The sequence below is a fragment of the Elaeis guineensis genome, chromosome 10, assembly GCF_000442705.2.
Source record: "Elaeis guineensis isolate ETL-2024a chromosome 10, EG11, whole genome shotgun sequence".
Lineage (NCBI taxonomy): Eukaryota > Viridiplantae > Streptophyta > Magnoliopsida > Arecales > Arecaceae > Elaeis > Elaeis guineensis.
Genome location: NC_026002.2, coordinates 78383648 through 78404110, shown reverse-complemented (window position 1 = coordinate 78404110; position 20463 = coordinate 78383648). Strand labels below are relative to the sequence as shown.

Here is a 20463-nt window from a genome sequence, read left to right as displayed (position 1 = left end):
GGTTCTTGTGTTAGCTGAATTTAAATTGAATTTTAATGACAAATATAAGACCTGATGTTCGAGGAATTGAAATATAACTTGCGAATTTGAATTGGAGAAATAGTGTTGCTACTAATTTTTTTAAAAAATATTTAAATTATTTCAACAATTAAGCAATAATATGATGTTAGCTGAGCTTAGGATAGATGATGAAAGTGAAATACAATCAATTTACTGAAAATTCTTAAGTCATGTTGAGGTTTAGCTTACCTTAAGCAGGGCAAAACAAGATGGGACAAAAAGTAAGAACTAGAAAAGCTAAAGAATAAGTATAAAGAAGCAAAGTAGGTGTTCCTATGTTGATGTATCATGTTAATATGGTATTAATCAGTGTGTATCAACTTTATAGAGGAAGAAAGAGGACTCAAGGGGTGGCTTGGGTGAGTTAAGCATCAAGATAGTACCATTGTCATTATGAGGTGAGTGGGTTTTTCATTTAATGGTAGTATTTTCTGGCTATATTTTGCTATGCAAGAACATTGATTCTAGAAAAAAAAATATATTTCTACTATTTTACAGCTTATATGTATATGCAAGCATGAAAATAAAAAATAAATCTTATTAAAATGTTATTCAGAGTATGTATGTATATGTGTTACAAGTTTACACAGCAAAGTATTTTTGGCTTAAAATTATTTCAAATCAACTTTTCAGCATTTAAAAATTTATCGAGCATGTTTTCAGCAGGCTACCCATAGGAGTGATCAACCTATAAGTGTGCCAAAATCCAGCCGATACCTCCTTACGAAATATATACCCAGTGGGATCCAGCAGTATCAGATGCATCGTATCGACTGTCCATAATGAAAGTGCGCTCTAGTGTAGTTGACGGTACCCCAGCCAGTGCCTCCTTACGAAATATTATGTCCAGTAGAATTCAGTAGTTTCAGATGCACCGTATCGACTGCCCATGATAGAGGTGCACTATGGCACAATCGGTGGTAGCCAGTAGTTTTCTATTTTGATGATCATTTATATAGCTTTATTCTTGTTTAGCATACAAAATTTTAAAAGTATAACAGTTATTTATGATATATGTGCCATGAGTATCACAGCTAGTTTCTTATTTTCTAATAATTAAATAGTTTATTCACTCATTGGGACTTAGGCTTCATCCCCCTCACTTTCTCTTATTTATAAATTTACAGCCTCTTAGCCAAGCATAGAAGTAAAACATCAGCATCTTTAATCAGTATTAATACTAGAAAAGATTGTTCATGTTTACTTGTAAGAGGAGGATATCTGGAGATGTATACTATGTGTTTGGATTGTGAAAATCAGTAAAAGTTACATGTATTTTATTGTTAAAAAAATTATATGTGCTAAGCATAGTTTAATGAATGAAAATTTGAATTTAATTTTGAAAAATAATGAGATAAATTAAAATGCTTGTGTTGTCGGATTGAAAAGTTGATGGAATTAAATGGATGTAGGTTATTAGAAGATGATCGAAGTTTATAGTATTTTGTGAAAGATGCTAATAGAGTTCAGCTCAGCTATAATTTTTATGGCACCCTTATTCGATTTAGGAGTGAGGTGTTACATGTTTGGTAATAGAGTAAGATGTTACAATTATAGAGCCTCTTTCTCTAGATGATAACATATAAGTGGTACCTTCTGAATTTTGCATATTTGATTGAATGTAAAGAATTGCTCTGCCTGATAGATTCATCAAGTACGATCATCACCATCAAAACGAGAAAACTCCAATCAAGTGACCCATGACTGCATTGTAGTTGCAGTCTTTGTAAAAGAAAAATATGATCTTTCTTCCTCATAATTATGGGAAGAAGTGGGTGGTTCATATCAGAACTTAGCATTAACACCTCCTCCATTAAAGTAGATGGCCGGGAGTCGATCTTCATATTCATGGCAATGATCAAATTTTTGAGATCGTTGATGATTTTGGTGACATTTTACATCTTAGTTTCAAGCTTGGTAACTCGGATATCGGTGAACTCCTTTTCTGCAAACTCCGTATCCATTTTTTCATTCTAAGAACGAATTTGCACCATAGATCAAGAAAATCTTAGATCAGGTCAAACCCATGACATAGGATCACTAGCTCTGATACCAGATGATACGTACCTCCACGTATCGTGATCACTTTGAGGGTATCAATCTCCAAGAAGCTAAAAAGAAAATCTCGTATCGATACCAAAATAAAAGAGGATGAGAAGAAAATCTAAATTCATCGTTGTAGGAGAAAATTCTAATTTATTTTTATTGTCAAAATTGAGTTTCTGTCAGCGTCCCTATTCTCACCGCACGGTGACCACATCTGAGGTCCGGCTCAACCAACTCGCTCCCAGCACGGTGGCGTGAGAAAGAATACCAATCTGGAAGAAGTGGTCGGTGGGGAGATCTGGAGGTTAGGGTTTTATTGGAATAGGCGGAAGAAAGAGAGGGGAGGGATTAAAAAAAAAAAAACTTTGGTAACTCGTTGGTGTACCCTTCAACGCACCCCGATCCGGTTTTTTGCAAATCGTCAGCGGTAAAATTGGCAATAAAGCTTTTAATCACCTACCCTGTGTATGGTGCATTAGAAGACCCGGTTTGGCGCTCCTTCCCGTTAAAAGAAATCGTTAGAGAGGAAGGAAAGACCTCCGATTGGGCTTGGAAATGGTGCTCTATAGACAACGTTGATTCTGCCTCTCTTTTGCTGCTGAGATTAGTCCGCCATGGAAGAAGGTTACTCGAGCCTCCCTACCAGCCATTTGCTCGGCTCCGTTCCCGTACGCCTCTTCCCCTTTTTCCTCCTCCTTTTCCTTCTCTTTACTCGATTTCGTCGCTAACGTTTCTTTTCAAGAAAAACATGAATTCTTTAATCACATGGTGGTCTGATCTTTTTTTTTGCCTTCTTGTTTTTGCAAGAAAAATTCGTCTTGGTTCTTTTTTTCGATCTGATCTTTTCCCTCACTTTCTAAATGTTCTTTTTCCCAGATATTTGATCTTCTTTAGTGGTATTTTCTCAGAAAGCGAAAGAATTTATTCTTGCGCCTCCCAATTTGTTCTTAATGAAACCTAGTTCCAGTGATATGAGCTGGTCTTCTTTGATATATTTCTTAATTCAGTATTGATCGAAATTGAATTTCTGGGTTTTTCAAAAATATCCTGCTGTGATTTGCTTGCAGGCTGCGGTAGCTGAGGATAAAACAGGAGGCGCTGCTAGTGAATGTAATGATGCCTTTTTTTTTTTTGATGAACTAATAATACATATTTTTGCTGTTTAATTTTAGCAAGGGAAATTTAAATCACAGTTTCTGTGATTTTTTTATCAAAATTTTTGACTCCTTTTGGTCATATATGCAGCCTCGTCTGCCAACTTACAAAGCTTTCCACCTGCTAATGGAGGCTATCAAGCCCCTGGGAGTGCATATGGTATGCATGCTTTTAAACAATTTTGTTCAAATATCATGTTTAATGACTGGATTGGCCCTGGAAAGTTTGGAACTGTAGTGATGAGACCTGCAAATCTTTAATTGATGATCTCATTTCTTGCTATTACTAGTATTTATGATCAGTTAGATGGATAATAGTCGCATTAATTATTTTCTATACCTGCCTAAGGCGAAATTATTATGGGTGCCTTGTGTTTGTGTAGAATTTGCATCATGCCTGATCAATCCTGGAATTGTTTGTGCTTGTTGTTGAGACCTAGTTTCTCCGAATCCCTTGACATGTTATTCTTACTACTAGAACTTCTACAAATAACCTTTTCTTCAAGATGATGCCTCATCCTATGTTTGAAAATTATATTGTGAAAACTCCATGATCTGAAATATATGAAGCCTAAAGAGGCGAGTTTGTAGTGTTCGTTCCTGGAACTGGAAGTTACAAATTTACTCTATACGGTTAAAAATTGAAATAAAAAAAAAAAATAGGATGAGGGTCACCTGGCAGAAGCTTCCTACCTCAAGAGTCAAGAGAACGCCTGAAGAGGGTTCCTACCACAATAGGGTATCTAATGAACGTCCCTACCACAAGAAGGGCAGAGAGCTGAGAAACTAAAGTGGCCACTGTACAGCCATCAAGTTTTGATCTTCGGAATTTTAGTTTCTGGACATGTCAAAGCAATAAATGAAGCATTTGCCAGAATTGGGGTTGCATTCTTGATTGTTGCTTTCTTCAAAGACTTCTATTTGCATTCTTGGAAACTACTAGCAGCATGAATCTTAATGTGGCTTCAGGTGCAGTATTTCTGCACCAACGTTTTTTGGTTTTCTGAGAAATACATTTCTGCACATACCAAGGCATACAAAAGCAGGTACTTTCTGCAGCTACATCTGCATGCCCTTTTAGCATACGTTCATGTTCAATCTTGTAACGTGTTTAGGTATGGAAAAGCTGTATGTTATGCTGTTATCCAAAATATGTTGCAGTATTAATTATAGTTTGAAACATGATCATATGTTTTTGTACCTGCTCATTTATATCTGCTGCTACTTTCTTTACTATCTATGCTTGTTTATATAGAACATTTTTCTGTCGATGCAGGTGGAGATGAGCAAGCTACAAGCAGTTGGAAAGGAGTATGTAGCATTTCATCATACACCCCATATTTCAACATTGATACTGATATTGTGGTAGATAGACTCATTACTTCAGTGTATCCCTTGAATGATTTTACAAGGAAGATTGATGGCAATCCTGATATGTGAGTTACTCCTCCCTGTAATCATTACTGATTATATGACTTGCAATTTACTGTTGATGATGTTTTTCCTTGTATGCAGTTTTTTATATACGGTTCTCCCCCATTTGTGCATGTTCTCCCCTACTACTGTGTACTTTTCATAATATATATTGAAATGGAAGCCTATATTTTTAAGATTCTTGTGTATATCTGGATAAGAGATTTATTATGTGCTCATACATAAATTGTTCTATGATTAAAAAATCATGTTATCAATGTCTATAATATATATTAACTGAAGTTAAATATCTCCATTTTCTTTATTATCATATCCTTGTCTATTTATGAGCATATTAAGTTTGTCCTGTCAAAATTGTGCTTAAAGAAATTGTCAGTTTTGATCATACATATCTGATGCTTATATTTTAACCGCTGTTATAGCTAGTACTACTCTCAGGCTTCTTTGGTGATCTGGGTTGGCAAATTTGACTTAAATTCTCCAATTTCCGATCGGACACTATTATAATGAGCAGTGTGAGCTGGCTGCTGTGGCATCTTTTGCCCCATATATTCTGTTGGATGAACTGCATGATCAGTTGCAGAATTTAGATCTCTATTGTCTGTCAGGCAAATGAAAGTTAGGTTATCTATTCTGTCACATTTGAAGTGCTTGTATATGTGTCATATTCTCATGCTGTCTTTATCTTCATGCAAGTATATGAAGTCTGTTCTCATAAATATATGTGTACTAAGAATTAATAAAAGTAACCATTACCTGCCTGTGCTTAAGTGTTAAATGCCACTGTGCTATTATTTTTTCTCCTACATGGTACGCATGTTGATATCCCGGCTATTTTGTCTTAACTTTTTGTTGATTTATTACTTTTATCCTGAAAGTAATCCTTTAGGGGACGTTTGGTTTCTGGTTATCTGTTGGTTAAGGACAGGTTATTAGTTTAACCAGCCAAACACTCTGGGGGGTTAAAGTTGTTCGGTGGATGCCCCAAAGGCCACTTGGTTAATTTTATCTTATGGGGGAGGGCAAAATAAAGTTAACCAGTAGAGCTTTGTCTTATCTATCTTTACTTTTTCACTTTTTGTACAACTTATCCCACCATTGGAATGTCAACTAAATAGGGGATAACTTTAAGGGTGGTTAGCTGATTAGGGGGTGGTTATTGACCATTAAATCTAACCCCCAGTTAGCTTTTCAGCATCAAAATGCGGCCAATGAGTTTTTTTTTTTTTTTGTGATTATCTTGTGGAAGCTTTTTTACCACCTTTCTTTCATGAATAAAGGTCAGTGTAAATAGGATGGTTATAATGATAATTTTAGTGCTGAATATTCTTTGATGAAGCTATTGAAATTTGTGCTTATGTTGTCATGCAATGATTAAATTAATCTGTGTATATGTCATTTCTCTGACTCTTAGATTATATCAGACAGTATTACCTTATCTGAAATGTTAACTCATTCTTCTTTAGAAAGTTAATTGTTTGTTGAGCATGCATGTGTTAAAAACTTTATGTCTTAGTCTAGTCACATTTTAAATGATTGAGAGTGTTTATTCCACTTCCTTCCACTCTTACCTGTGCTTAGCTTCTTGCAATCCCCTATAATTAGCATATGACTGCACTTTCTCCTTGATCATTGTTCCTCATTTTTCAAAAATTGAAGTCATCCTTTTTCCCCTCACTGCTTTGTAATTAAGCATCGCCTATTTGGCATTCTGGTCAATGAGTCAATCTGTTCTTGGCTGGTTGACTGTGACCAATATATTGAATTCTAATGCGCTTATTTAATAGCAGAAAAATATTTATATTCCCCCCTTTTTCAAGTTTATGTGTGGCTTACATGATTAAGCATTTGGACACTTACAGGTATGGCCCCGTTTGGATCTCTACTACATTGGTATTCATGCTTGCTGCCCTTGGAAACTGTGCAACTTATCTTATGCGCAAAAGAAATGAACCAGATGCGGTATGGAACTTTGATGTCACGTTTGTAGATTGGGCAGCATGTGTCATATATGGTTATGCACTTGCTGTGCCAGTTGCATTTTACTTCTTGCTTCAGTACGTTGGATGTAATGCAAGCCTCATACATCTCTGGTGTATGTGGGGTTACTCGCTGTTCATCTTTCTACCAAGTTCCGTAAGTTTCTTGATACATCTCTTATATCTCTTATTGATGCTTACTGTTCAAAACATTATACTCAAATCTTTCTTTTGCGTGCAGACTCATCATCCAAGTTAAGTTACTTAATTGATGATTTATTTAAATGAATGAGCACTTCTGTTAGTCCAAAAGCCATTCTAAAAATCATGTGGGTTTAGAGGAAAAGAAGCCCCTTTTTTTTTTTATTCAGAACTGGATGATCTACAAAGAGTAATTCTTCCCAAGAAATTTTTGGAGAGCTATCATTCATCGTACTAAATTTTTTTGTTTAAGCACAGAGGCTGCTTTGCTGGCTCATTTTATGAAATAACATTTCATAAAATGGTTATTCAATAATTTGATAAAATAATTGTTCAACAATTTCATTTAGTTTATTGTTTTACTTTTCTGTCCCTTACCTTCAAGTTAAGGCTGAAGATGTCTTTCAGGTTTTTTTCTTTCATGATAATTGAATGAACCTTGCTCTTTTTTAAAAAAAAATAAAAAGAAAGCTAAAATGGAAACAAAATTTTGCAGAACTTGTTCTAAGGGATATCTCATGGCATCACTGGCTGCATAGGTTCTTATCGGATTTGACTGAGTGAAGTTTCATTAATTTGTGTAGACATTGGAGAAATAATTTGAGGCTCAAATGTAAGTGAATTTGTGGATCTATGAGAAAAATGATTATAAACAATTGAGAAGTGAAAAGATTCTCGTGCTTCAATTTCCCCTTATGACTGCATTTGCTATGCGATTGATGTGAAGATTTAAGGTCAAAGAGAGTTTGTGCATATGGTTTTAATGGCTCGGAAGGTATGTGTGTCATCATAGTTGTATTGGTGGGCATGAAGAAGTTAAACTAACCAAACATTTTTTAGGGCATGGATAAAGGAGTGTGAACAAGCTTGTAATAGTTGTCATACAATCATGTTTCTAATGGTAGATTTCAGGGGGTATTCTTCAACCTTAATTATTACACGTATAACTAGATGTATCAGAAATCAGTTGATGTTGGTCATAAAAGCTTAGTTTATGAAGGTTAATGCTTTTCTTAGGTTGCCAACTGGGTGAAAGAAAGAATCTTTAGGCTATGAGATGAAGCCCTAGATTCAACTTATGATGAGTGGAGCTCCATCTTAATGATTAAGTTATTATTTTCGCAGCTCTTGATAATTTAACTACATTTTGCAATATGCTTTGCATATAATATAATAATAAATCAAGAGACAAGGATAGGTTGAAATTCAAATATGCAATTATAAGGGACACATGGGAAGATAAGAGTTAAAAAATTGGCACAACAAACAATAATGTGTGTTGCAGTTTTTACATGGTGGGGTTGAAGTTCAACAGTGTTGTTAAAAAAATTGATGATTGGGAGATGCTCCACTTTAATTATCTTTTTTTCATTCTAAGGAGAGATAAGGGTGATCATTTAGAATCAGCAAGAGGTTTAAGAAGGCATGCAGGTGGTTGTTTGATTACTTTATCTTTAAACATTAAAAGGGCATTTGGTATGAGGTGATCCATTCAAGATCAAGGATGATGGATGAAGGTGATACTAATGAGATCATTGCGTTTAGTTACACCATAGTGATCTTACGTGGCAATGATTTTAAATCATCCCCGTTCTTCAAATCACCCCTCAACTCAATGATGGGATATTTGTCCTCGAAGTCAGGAATTCATATTATCTTGGACTGAAATATAAGGACAAAAGTACCCCTTAGCCTAGCAAAAAGAATTGGTATATCAATACATCATTAATATATTATATCAATATTATATATATGATATTATATTAAATGTGATATTATATATTATATTTATAATATATATTATATGATATTATTAATCATATTATTATCATATTATGATTCAATGATAATTTTAAATTATATTAAAAATATCTTATTATACTTTATATTTATATAATAAAAATATTTAATATATTACTTCTATTTGCCTTTTTTTCTAATCAAAGTAAATATTCATATTAATAAATAATATATTATAAGTATAAATAAAAATATTAATTCCATAATAACAATTAATATATTTTTATAGGATTTATAATTTATAAGACTAATAAATATATTTTTATAGAATCTATTAATTATTAATTATTAATCTATTAATAAATATAGTAATATTTTATTTATAATATATTATATATGATTAATAACTATATTTTTGTGGAATATATTATGGATAGTTTTGGTATTATATAATCAACAATGGATTCTTATAGAATACCAAACAGGTTACTCATGGATATCCGAGGATCTTTAAGCATCAAGCCATGGTCTACTAAAGACAATGATTTTAGATCACTGGTGATCAAATCACCACAGGATTTAGATTATTGGTGATCTTAGATCATCGTGGTGATCCCATTTGGATCACCAAATGCTACCTAAGGCTGTAACAAGGTCTGCTACAATTTATGTTCTTCGGAGTGTTAGACGGCAATATTCATTGAGGCACATAAGAAAAAAATAATAATGTTGCTTGGGATCATATACCAAGGATAAAATATATTATAACTTAGATCTTACTGACATGTATGACAAAGAGTTGAAGTGCTTGGGTAATGAGGCCAACATTTGTGCACAAAAGGTGGGAAAGAGAAGAGAATGAAAAATTCATTAAACAAATTTGGAAGGTTTTGAGTTAATCTCAAAACAGAAAAGGTTTTGAGTTAATCAGGATGCAACCCAAGAGAGAGCACCACGTGGACACGACTTTTTGCTGAAGATTTATTGAGTACCACATCTATCAACAAGAAGGCATCTATATCAACAACAGAACAAACTTTTAAATCGGTTGACACTTGAACTCTATGTGCAAGCAAAATTTACCTTTTTTTCACTTTGGAGGTCACAACTAATAATTGCCCACTAATGAGGTTCTTCACTTCAAGAGCATGCCTCCACCCAAACCTTAGTTTGATTAAGAGGGCATTTGGCTTGAGGAAAGTGGCCAAAGTTGAAATTTTGACTTTTAAAAAAGTGAAGTTTTGTTGTTTGGTTTGTTTGGAAAATGAATTTTGAAAATTTGCAGTTTTAAACTTTGAATAAAATAATATTATTTTAGATTGATTTTCAATATTGAAATAGTAAACAGTTTAGTACTAATAAATCAACAAATAATAAACTATATTATTAGTTACTACTGATTAAATAAGCTTAATATTGATTATGCATTATATTAAACAATTAATATCATCGACATGAATGAATAAAATAATAGGATTTTTTATATTTAAAATAACGTTATTTATTATTAATAATAAAGAGTAATGCTATTGCTATGTTTTTTTGTTATTCGATGAAATGATATTACGATATTACTAATTATTTACTCAACATTTAAATAATATTATAAACATGTATTGACCAACTAATATAATATTATTTTATATTGATTATGTTCAGTATTTAAACAATAAATAATAATTATAGTTGTTAATGATTAAATGATATTAATTATATTATTTATTATCTAATATTGAAATGATATCATTTTATATTATTAGTTACATATTTAAATAGTATTATTTATTATTCAATCGGAATATAACCATGTAATTAATAACATAATATTATTTTATAATGATTATGTTTCAATGCTAAATAATAATACTAATAGTATTATTTTAATATTTAAATAATGTTATGTTAATTATTTATTGTTATTTATTGTTACTAATATAAATAATAGTGTTATTAATAGTATTTCTTTGATTTATTATTAAAAAGTTGGGGTGAAGTATGAAACCCTCCTTTCTTCTTTCAATATCTCCACTTTCAAAGTAATTTTGGAACCTAGGTGGCCAAAAGTCACTCTACCCTTTAGTGGCCATTATTGGCCAAGTGCCTTTCATCTTTCGCTTGCGCAGTCAAATGCCCAAAAGTGGACAAAAGTTCCTTTGAAGGTGACTTCCTTCCACTTCACCCAATGAAACAGACCCTAAATAGGATAAATATCACATTGGTGAGCTTCCTTGCAATTGTCAGCTATTAATCTTTCACCGCCTAGAAGCAGGATATTTGATCAGGAAGTTAGACCAGGCTCTTCGATGATAATAATTAGGTACCTCCTGCTTGATGATGTGAATTATAAATCTGATGGATTAGATTGACTCAAATCCATTGACAATGTTAAGGATGACAAATGCAAGTATTTCTTTCCTAGTCTATTGTACTGTATTGCCATTAGCTATATATCATCAAGTGTATGTTTGATTAACAGATATGGTGGAAACGGACAAAATTATGCTCATTTTGCAGAGCAACTACAATCCTAATGATGCATACAGCCAGTTGTACTGTAAAAATTGTTTCCAGTGTAGGAAAATGATTATTTATCATCAGCTAATTATGGATTCTTTAACTGAAATTTCAGTTGTTATTGGTTGCTCCTGTTGAGATCTTCCGATGGGTCATCATAATTCTTGCTGGTGCTGCATCATCTTGGTTCGTTGCACAAAACTTAAAGGCTTATACAGAGGGGAGTGATCTGATGGTTTTAATTGTTAGTGCCTTGTTGTTGCAATTTGCTCTTGCACTCTTCATCAAAATTTTTTTCTTCATGTGAGGTTGTATGTTCGGGTGTATCTTGGCATGCAGCATATTTGATGGCAGCATGTACAGGTAAGCTCCAGACTCCCATGATGCATGCAAATGTAGATTGAATTATGTGATCATTTGTTCCTGTATGAAATACTAAAGAGTTCCATGCTTCTGCTGAATTTGTGTTTGTGTAAACACCATTTTTCGACAGGTAACACATGATGATTAAGGGCATTTTATTTTCAAAATTTATTAAGCCTGAATAGTTTTGGCTTTATTACTCCCTATCCACTACAGTATAATTTTTTATAATATTATTCAAGTATTTAAATCATTCGTTCCAGATAAGTTGGCCTCTTGATAGCGTTTATGACATTAGGAACAGTAAATTCTGAATTACCTCAAACTTTTATGATATATCTCCTTGCTATCAATGTTGCTACTGGGCTGCATCCAAGGCATTGCAAAGATATTTGCATAATCATGTTGTTCACTCCATGTTTTGGACCCTCTGTTGGAGGTCAGGTGCAGAGATTTAAATGAAATCTTTTGAATTCATCAGGAATGCACCAAACTCAAGAAATCCAATTGTTACTTTGATATGATCCAATATGCACAAATGTTCTTCATGATTTATTTGGAATTTTATCTGTGAAATAATGTCTATAACATGGACGACTTTACTCGAACAACCAGTAAATCTGAGATTCATTGATGACTAAGTATGTTTTTGATTTGTTATAGATGAATTTGAAGGCAATGCTCATTTGCCCCATTCTGTATGCAGCATATATTGTACAGAAAAGTGGGTGAATGTTAAAGATTTAACATACTGAACAGAGTCGGTGAAACTAGCAGAGATGATGGGAACACCCTGATGTGTGGAGTTGCAGTGAGATGTTTTCCTTTGACAGACTTGACTTCCAACGGGCATGTCTGCTGATGATGCTTGTTTTTTTTTTTTTCCTGAACCTGACTTTTGGATGTACAAGGTAATGGAATTGTAGTGCAGAGGATCCTTCTGCTTTATATTTGAATGGAATTGCCTTTTGGGACACTCTTTTTTTTTTCCTTTCATTTTTCCACACAATTTTTTTTGTTTTTGGGGGGGAGGCTTTTTTTTGGGGGCCAGCATCGTAAAATTGTTCTATCCTTGGGAACTTCTCCCCGGAATAACGACAGGAGATTAGGTGCCCAACTCTGTGCATGTAGGGCTTTGCACCTGCTTATTTTGCCTCCCTGGATGAATCCTTGCCAAAACTTCATGGGGAATGCTGGCAGCACTCAAGCCATGCAACTAAGTACCAAGAGTTGTCTGCATCCAAGATATATTTAGGTTTGTTTGGTTTGTGAAAGAGGAAATTGATTACCAAGAGTTGTTTGCATCCGAGATATATTTAGGTATGTTTGGTTTGTGAAAGAGGAAATTGATGAGCCTATTTGGTATCATTTTTATTTCATTTTTTATCAAAAAAAATATATAATTTAAAAATATATTTAATAATTTTGTTTTTATTTTTTAAATTATTTTTATTATGAAAATAAAAAATTTATGCTCTTTATTATTATAGATGTTGTCATCATAGTCACTGCAATCACGTCCATCATTGTTGCTATCATTGCTATTGATACTGTCATCATTACTATTACTGATCTTAATCAACTATGGTGCTCATCTTTATTGCCTTTGTCATATTGTTGATGCTCGTATTACCATTGCTATCACTACCACGATCATTATTGAATTTGCCATACCACATCGCCTTGATTACCATTTTCATCATTCGGTAACCAACCCTACCATTAATGTTGTCATTGATATCCTTTTCGCCATCACTAACCATTCTGGTTTAAAAAATATTTGACTATATTAAATATATTTATATTTAATATGATTTTGTTATTTTTAAAAATAAAAAAATGTAAGCTAAGCCAATGGACATCCAAGTAGATTGTTTTCATTTTTCCCTCCATATTTAATTTTATCCTGTTTTATATACAGAAATCTGCAATTCTTTTCAGTTTGGACATAATTCAGAACAGTGGCAAAAGTTATTTGGTCGAACAACTTAAAATTAATGAACTTTTCATGATTCAAGATGAATGAAAACCACCTCAAAAGTTAAATAAAGTTATTTGACCCTTCTTAACCGAATAAATTTATGCAGATTAATAAGGCTGTATATTATTGATTAAAATAAAATTTGCTGGTTAGAGCTGAATAAAAATTTAGTGTTTGGCAGCATTTATTGGGGACTTACTCACGACCTCAACACAGCCTTAATGTCATATAGTTGCCTAAAAGGCCCTGTAATTTAAACAAATCGAATACATTAAAAAAAAGCCTTGAAATGATCATACCTCGGGAAACCCCTTTCTTCCCCCGCGTCAGGTAGGCTCGACATTTTGCATGGTCCAGCCTTAAACAAACACTAGATAAACCTATCCAAAAGCTTCAAATCTGATCATTCCAAGCGTGGTATAGGTAATTATTGGGGAGAATTTCGTACAAGCCGATGATATGAAAAAGCTCAAGATTCAGGATATTCAAATCTGACAAGCCCACTGTTTGAGCCCTTGTTGACCCTAGTCGGCCGTAATCATTGTTGCTCTATCACCGACTGATCTTCGATATCCATCCTATTGTCATTTCGTATCCTGAACAAATGAAGGTTCGTTGACTGTCATATGGTAGCTCTCACTCATGATCATCGATGTCTCCTCAGCGGTCGACTCCTATAGGCTAAGCTGATGGATCGACGGCATGTCCAAATGACCAGCTCGAACCGATCAGGAGATGGTCGTTAGCCGATCACATCCGACCGACCAGTCTCCTCTTGTTGAGCGGGCCCCTAGCTCCTGACTTTCTCATTTGGCAGCAGCATGAGGCATCCGATTTGTGATCATAACCGATCAGTCCTCGGTTCATTGGTACCAATTGGCATGCCAATTCAAAATTCAACGCCAGTCAGACGACAACTATTGCAAAACTGATAAGGCAACCACAACCGCCATATCCTGAGAATTTTGAGCGATAGTTTCGCACTACGCATGAATTATGCCCCAGTCGGATGGGATCGCGCCAACTAAAGCAATAGCCTCCGTCCATAAAAGGTCCAAAAGGGACCCTAAAAATGGTAGGCCATTACTCTGCCTCTGACACTCTTCTATCTGTTGAACGAGAGTTTTGATTTGAATGTCGGAGGAAATCCACCGGAGCAACCTTCGATCAGAATTTTTTTGCAGATCACATCCTAGAAGACCTCACTTTGCCATCGACTCCAGCATCCTGATGCCTCGCAGATTCTCACACCAATAGATTGGCGCTAGAAGAAGGGATCCGAACCCATTCGGAGGAGTGTTGATGGAGAGCAACAATAACCATGCCACCTAAAAGAGTCTCATCCCACCGTACCAGTGCCACTGCTTCTCGACCGATGAAGAGCCAGGCTAACAACCAGATACAGCCACTAGTGGTAGAAACTTTCTCACCTTTTTAGCCTCAGGGATTCGAGCGGCAACTCGATGGTGGCAATCTTCGAATCTGGTTTCATACCTCGTGTTGAAGGATTTCTGACCGAACACAACCATGGCATCATAAAATTCTTCTGATGCCTTAAAGCTATCAACCGCTTGAGCTTTCTCTTGCTTAAAATCCATCAAAACTTTGAAAGCCTCTACAGCCGACCAATAGGCCTCAACAATCCTCCCCTTAGCCTCTTGCTTGGCCATGATGATTAGGTCCTCTCTTTCTTCTCGACCTCTACGAACTTGGTGGCGGCCTTCTATAGCTCCTCCTCCCTTCGAGCAAGGTGTTGGATGTATGTCTTAGAATCCAATCTTGACCGACGTATATCATATTTCTAGGATATAATTTTATACTTAATGGATAGTTATATTACCATTCATATTTTATGTGTCTATAAATCATTCAAAGGATTAACAAAATAATGACACATATTCTCAAAGAATTGAAAATTTGAGGCATGTGTCATTGATGGTTAATTTCTAAATTACTCCTGATCATAGAAACATATGGAGATGGTGATTGATCCAGATAGATCGGTGCACGGATCACTTCCTTCGGATAGATGAGTCTCGAATATATGGTGTAGTGATACTGAAGTGAAAGTACAGGTGATTATTAAAGAATAACTAGCACTGAGTGTGACCAATATGAGAAGTCATATGGATGTCTGCTCACTCGTTAGTGACTTTCTTGATGCTGTAATAGTGTGACTAATCTTTTGATCTACGGTATCACAGTTGCTCGCAGTGAGGCTGCTGAAGTTTGACTACACATAAATATTAACTCAATGAGTTCTTGTTATAGATGTTGATGATAGTTGGTCCACTGTAGGAATAAGATGCGTATCTAGATAGAATCTATCGATCCTAACAGAGGAGAGTAGTCCTAAGGGATTTAAGAAGTTGAGTCCTTAAGTCTATAGCCATAGCAGTGTGATTGATTAAAAAAAAATTTATGAGAATCACACATGGACTTGAGCTAATTGAATCTATTATATGACTGATGTTGAGATTTGACAACTTATCCATGACCTGCCATCTGATCGGAACTCACGATAGAGGGACTGTATTATACGTTAACTGCACCTAAAGATTCATCATTTTTTAATCTTCTGGGTTGCTACTACATACTACTAGGTGTCACTAGTAGATTGTGAGACCCACGAGCATCATCTCAATGATCGATGATCTTTGATGGATCGAGTTGGAATGGTTCCAACCTATTGAAAGATGTTCTAATGATATTATGATAGGAATCATAATATATCTCATTACCAGACAGAATAGAACCTATGAGATTACATATAAAGAGACTTTTGACTGATCAGATGGTTGAATTATGATTATGAATCATTATAAGATTTAATCATCAATATGATTGATGATTAATCTAATGCAGAAGTTACAATTAAGTAACTCGCTAAAGAGTTAGTAAGTTATGGAAGGATTAATTAGTAATTGAATTATTAATTGATTCAATTTGATTGAGTAATAAGGCTTGGATTAAGTCTAATTGAATTAGATTTAATTTGATTTGACATGGATTTGATTTGATCAAACCTAATTGGGTTATAAGATAATCCAATTATATGGGAGAACTATTTCTTGTTTGATTAGGATTTGGATTTGACCTAATTTTTAATTAGATTAGGATCTAACTAAGAGGTTTTAGGTTCCTATTTGAACTGAGAATCCTCTTTTAATTGGGTGCAATTAAACCTTAATTAATTGAGAATTTATTTGGTTTAAATTAGCCACCTAAAGAAGAGTTTCAAGTGACTAGGACTCCATCTCTCCTTGCGCCATAAGGAAGCCCCATGCCCACTTAATATTTAGCGCCTATTTTTCTCCATGACCGTAAGGAAGATTAGCAGGAAAGGAGTTCACGCTAATCCTTCTTTTTGTGGGATATATTGGCGCAAAAAGAAGAAGGCTTGGGTGGCATAACTTAAGAGTCTACGGATATATGGACTCTTACCGAAAAATCCTAACTAATCCTATTTAAATAAGGGATAAGTGGGGTAGCATGTAACCTGATATTGATCAAATTTTGGATGCCAAATACAAAGGGGCATGCATGAAGAAACTTGGAGAAAAAGAGGGCATGGCAACAAGGGGCTAGGCGTGAGGTTTGTTGGCCCTTATTCCTTCTTTCTTACAAACAATCAAAGGTTAGTTGTTAGAGTCTTCTCTCTCCCTCTTTTGTCCTAGTTTGGACATGAAATTTTCTATCTCCTTTTGTCCAAGAGTTGGACATATTTTCTTAGATCTCTAGCTTAGAGATTTTGTGCATGAATTTTAAGAAGAAAAAGAAGAAAGTATTCTTCTCATGATCTTTAGCATAGAGATCTTCATCCTTCTATTTTATTTTTCTTCTCTAAGAGGGTCTTGAGAGAAATAAAAAATTTTCAATTATCAAGATACGATCTCTACAAGAAAACTAATATCTCGATGAAATCAAGAAGCTTCAGATTAGATCGAGATCTCATGTGGATATCTGTAGAGATCGGACGCTTGTACGATTTTAAGAGACTTTCGAAAAATATCCATGATCATCAGTTCATGGTGTAGATTGACCGGTGCTAAGATATGAAGATTAAATCTTCTCTATTTATTCTTCTTTATTTGATTTCTATATCTGAATCCTATCTCACATATATAAATTTTATTTTATAATTTTAAAATTTGACCTTATGTATGCCTAAATTAAATTAGATTTAATCTGAATTTTTAACTTTCGCAACATACTTGTTTTGAAATTTTTTTTGCACGTGTGAAACTATGAAATCCCAACACAAGGTCCACATTAGTTTTATTTAGCACCTCTTTCAGGCGCTCCACCACCTCCTAGCTATCTCGATCTACGTGCGTGCCTCCGTTACGACAGACAGCCTATCGATGCAGATCCTTCATCTTTACTTTGCATGCACGGTCCAGCAGGACGACTAAGAAATGAAGCATCTACACAGAGGCCATATTAGAATGAGAGATGAAGAGGAAAAAAGAAGTAAAAGAATAAGAAAAAGAGCAAGGAAAGTGCCTAGTGCATGATAGTCACAAAGTGCCATTACAGGTCATCGAAGTCCATTTCATCGATTCTCCTCAACTCCGTCGGGAGCATTGTCCTCTCAATCAGCTCCTTGACAACCTTCCAGTCATCAAAAGTCATATCCTTGGGGATGGTGATAAGATGAGCATTCCAATCAACTTGGTCATCCGAAGAAGGCAGTCTGCTTGGACCTGCAGTCGCTGACCGCCAAACCCCAACTTCGTTGGAGGATGCAGATGGAGTCGAAGCAAGAGCAGCGAGTGGCAGAGACACTTGTGCCTAAGTAATAAAAGTGGGAGCCATGATCGACAGAGATGTACTTGGAGGGGCGGCAGTCGCAAACACAATAGCGCCTTCCCATTCGATTAGCTGCTGTTGCCAGATGAGTAAATCGATGCGACCCTTCAAAAGGGGATTTCAAAATGATGCCCATTTAATTTTGTAATAATGGTTTGGCCACGTCCCCTCATTTTCGCTTCAAAAATTATGCACGTCCCATCAACTAAAAGGTCTTTTCATATCCTCAATTTAAGAGAGTAGGTATACTTCCTTCATCCCATCAAAGCTTGGACTCGAGAGTAGGAGGCATGTGTTGGAAAAAAATTTATACAGATCGATGATATGAAGAAGCCCAAGGCCCAGAATATTTAAACCTGGCAAGCCCACCTGTGAGCCCTCGCCAACCCCTAGTCGACTGTAACTATTATCACCCTATCACCGATTGATCCTCGACATTCGTCTTATTATCATTTCGTATCCTGAATAGATGAAAGCCTGCCAATTGTCATTTGGTAGCTCTCACTCATGACCGCTGATGTCTCCTCAACGGTCGACTCTTGTAGGCTAAGCTGATAAATCGACAGCATGCCCGAATGGCCAGCTCAGACTGATCGAGTGATGGTCGTCAGCTGATCACATCTGACCGACCAATCTCCCCCTGTCGAGTGGGCCCCCAGTTCCTAACTTCCTCATCTGGCAGCAGCATGTAGCATCCGACTCATGATCATAACTGACCAGTCTTCGGCTCATTGGTACTAGTTGGCACGCCAATTCAAAATTTAATGCCAGCTAGATGATAACTGTTGCAAAACTGATAAGATAACCACAACCGTCATATTTCAAAAATCTCGAGCGATAGTTCGTCACTATGCACGAATTGTGCCCCAGTCGAATGAGATCGTACCAACCAACCTGCCAATTAAAGTAACAACCTCCATCTATAAAAAAAGGTCTAAAGGAGATCTTAAAAAAGGTACATCATTATTCTACCTCTCACACTCCACCATCTACTGAATGAGAATTCTGACTTAAGCATCGGAGGGTCCTCCCTAGAGCAACCTCCAGACAGGACTTTTTTGTAAGTCACATCCCAGAAGACCTCACTTCGCCATCGACTCCAGCATCCTGGTGCCTTGTAGATTCTCACACCAATAGTAATTATCAATGATAATATGTGATTATCTATAATCTGAACATGCTCGTCAAAAGTTTGACTATTATTTCCATCAGAAAGGTAAGTAGCTTGTACAGATGGGCTCTCACATACACAAGCTACATAACGAGTAGTTAATTATGAAACTAAGCAAATCTTCTACCATAGAACATGAAATAAACCCATGAGGCTGAGGGATGACAAAAAGGGGTTCACAAGCTTCACTATAAAATAGAATTGCTTCTGTTGCATCCTGTCCCCAGAGAGATAATCGATCGGGAGCCGAGCTATTGCGCCTGAATGGTGAATAGCAAGAAACCTACAAAAGAAGTCCACTTGCTGGAAATTATCCGACGGAAGATCCTCCGATGCTTAAGTTAGCTGGAGAAAAAGGCACAGTCAAAAGAGCCAAAAATGAGAGCGAAAGCTTATAATAAGAAAGCTTACCCAGTCCTCCATTACTTACCGATATTTATAGGATAGATGATGCCGTTACTATATAACTCTTATCCCTGAATGTTTGGAATGTGGGAGTTATAGAATTTAGTAGGTGGTTACCTCATTAATTACCATTAAGGGCGAGTAATGGGCTACTCATGAGTGACTATTGCACTCCACATTCGCATGTGGTTAATGCTAATGTCGAATAATCATGATCGATTCAGATAGTCGATAAGAAATCGAGGAAGTAGTTGGCTAGATGCCGAATATCATCAGCTAGTCGTAGGTTGCATATCGAATCAAGTCGGTTAAGTACCAACTTTGTTAAGTCCATCGCCCTTAGTTGGTCAAGTATCATCGATCTTAATCGATGGAATGCCAATTGGGGCAAGACTCATTGACCCAAGTCAGATTGAACCACAGTAATTCAGCTGATGATAAAGAATCAATTATAGTCGATTGGGAGGTGAGGAAGAGTGCTAGTCGGCTAGGCGACGAGGATCTATCCCAACATTTGTCCTCCAACTCCTGAGTCTAATTGTATAGCCTTAATCAGGCGAAAAAAGTTAGTCATCATATGGATCTCAACAATGGCACTTCAAA

General features: G+C 35.5%; 1 protein-coding gene across 2 annotated transcripts; it reads left to right on the top strand.

Annotated features, from left to right (window-relative positions):
• Positions 1 to 2374: 2374 nt before the first annotated feature.
• Positions 2375 to 12467, top strand: LOC105052171 (uncharacterized). Of its 2 annotated transcripts, none has more exons than XM_010932903.3 (7): positions 2375 to 2774; positions 3174 to 3216; positions 3352 to 3420; positions 4537 to 4696; positions 6557 to 6830; positions 11244 to 11491; positions 12155 to 12467. In XM_010932903.3, the coding sequence occupies exons 1-6, from the start codon at positions 2721 to 2723 to the stop codon at positions 11433 to 11435; spliced, it is 792 nt and encodes a 263-aa protein (XP_010931205.1). In that variant the 5' UTR covers positions 2375 to 2720; the 3' UTR covers positions 11436 to 11491; positions 12155 to 12467. The 2 variants fall into 2 exon arrangements, with proteins under 2 accessions (XP_010931205.1, XP_010931204.1); XM_010932902.4 differs by having other exon boundaries at positions 2376 to 2774; positions 12198 to 12467.
• The last annotated feature ends 7996 nt before the right edge of the window (positions 12468 to 20463 follow it).

Coding starts and splice junctions, on each gene's coding strand:
- LOC105052171 (XM_010932903.3), top strand. CDS start 2,721: ATGGAAGAAGGTTACTCGAGCCTCCCTACCAGCCATTTGCTCGGCTCC. Junction 2,775..3,173: donor ATTTGCTCGGCTCCGTTCCC/GTACGCCTCTTC, acceptor ATTTGCTTGCAG/GCTGCGGTAGCTGAGGATAA. Junction 3,421..4,536: donor AGCCCCTGGGAGTGCATATG/GTATGCATGCTT, acceptor CTGTCGATGCAG/GTGGAGATGAGCAAGCTACA.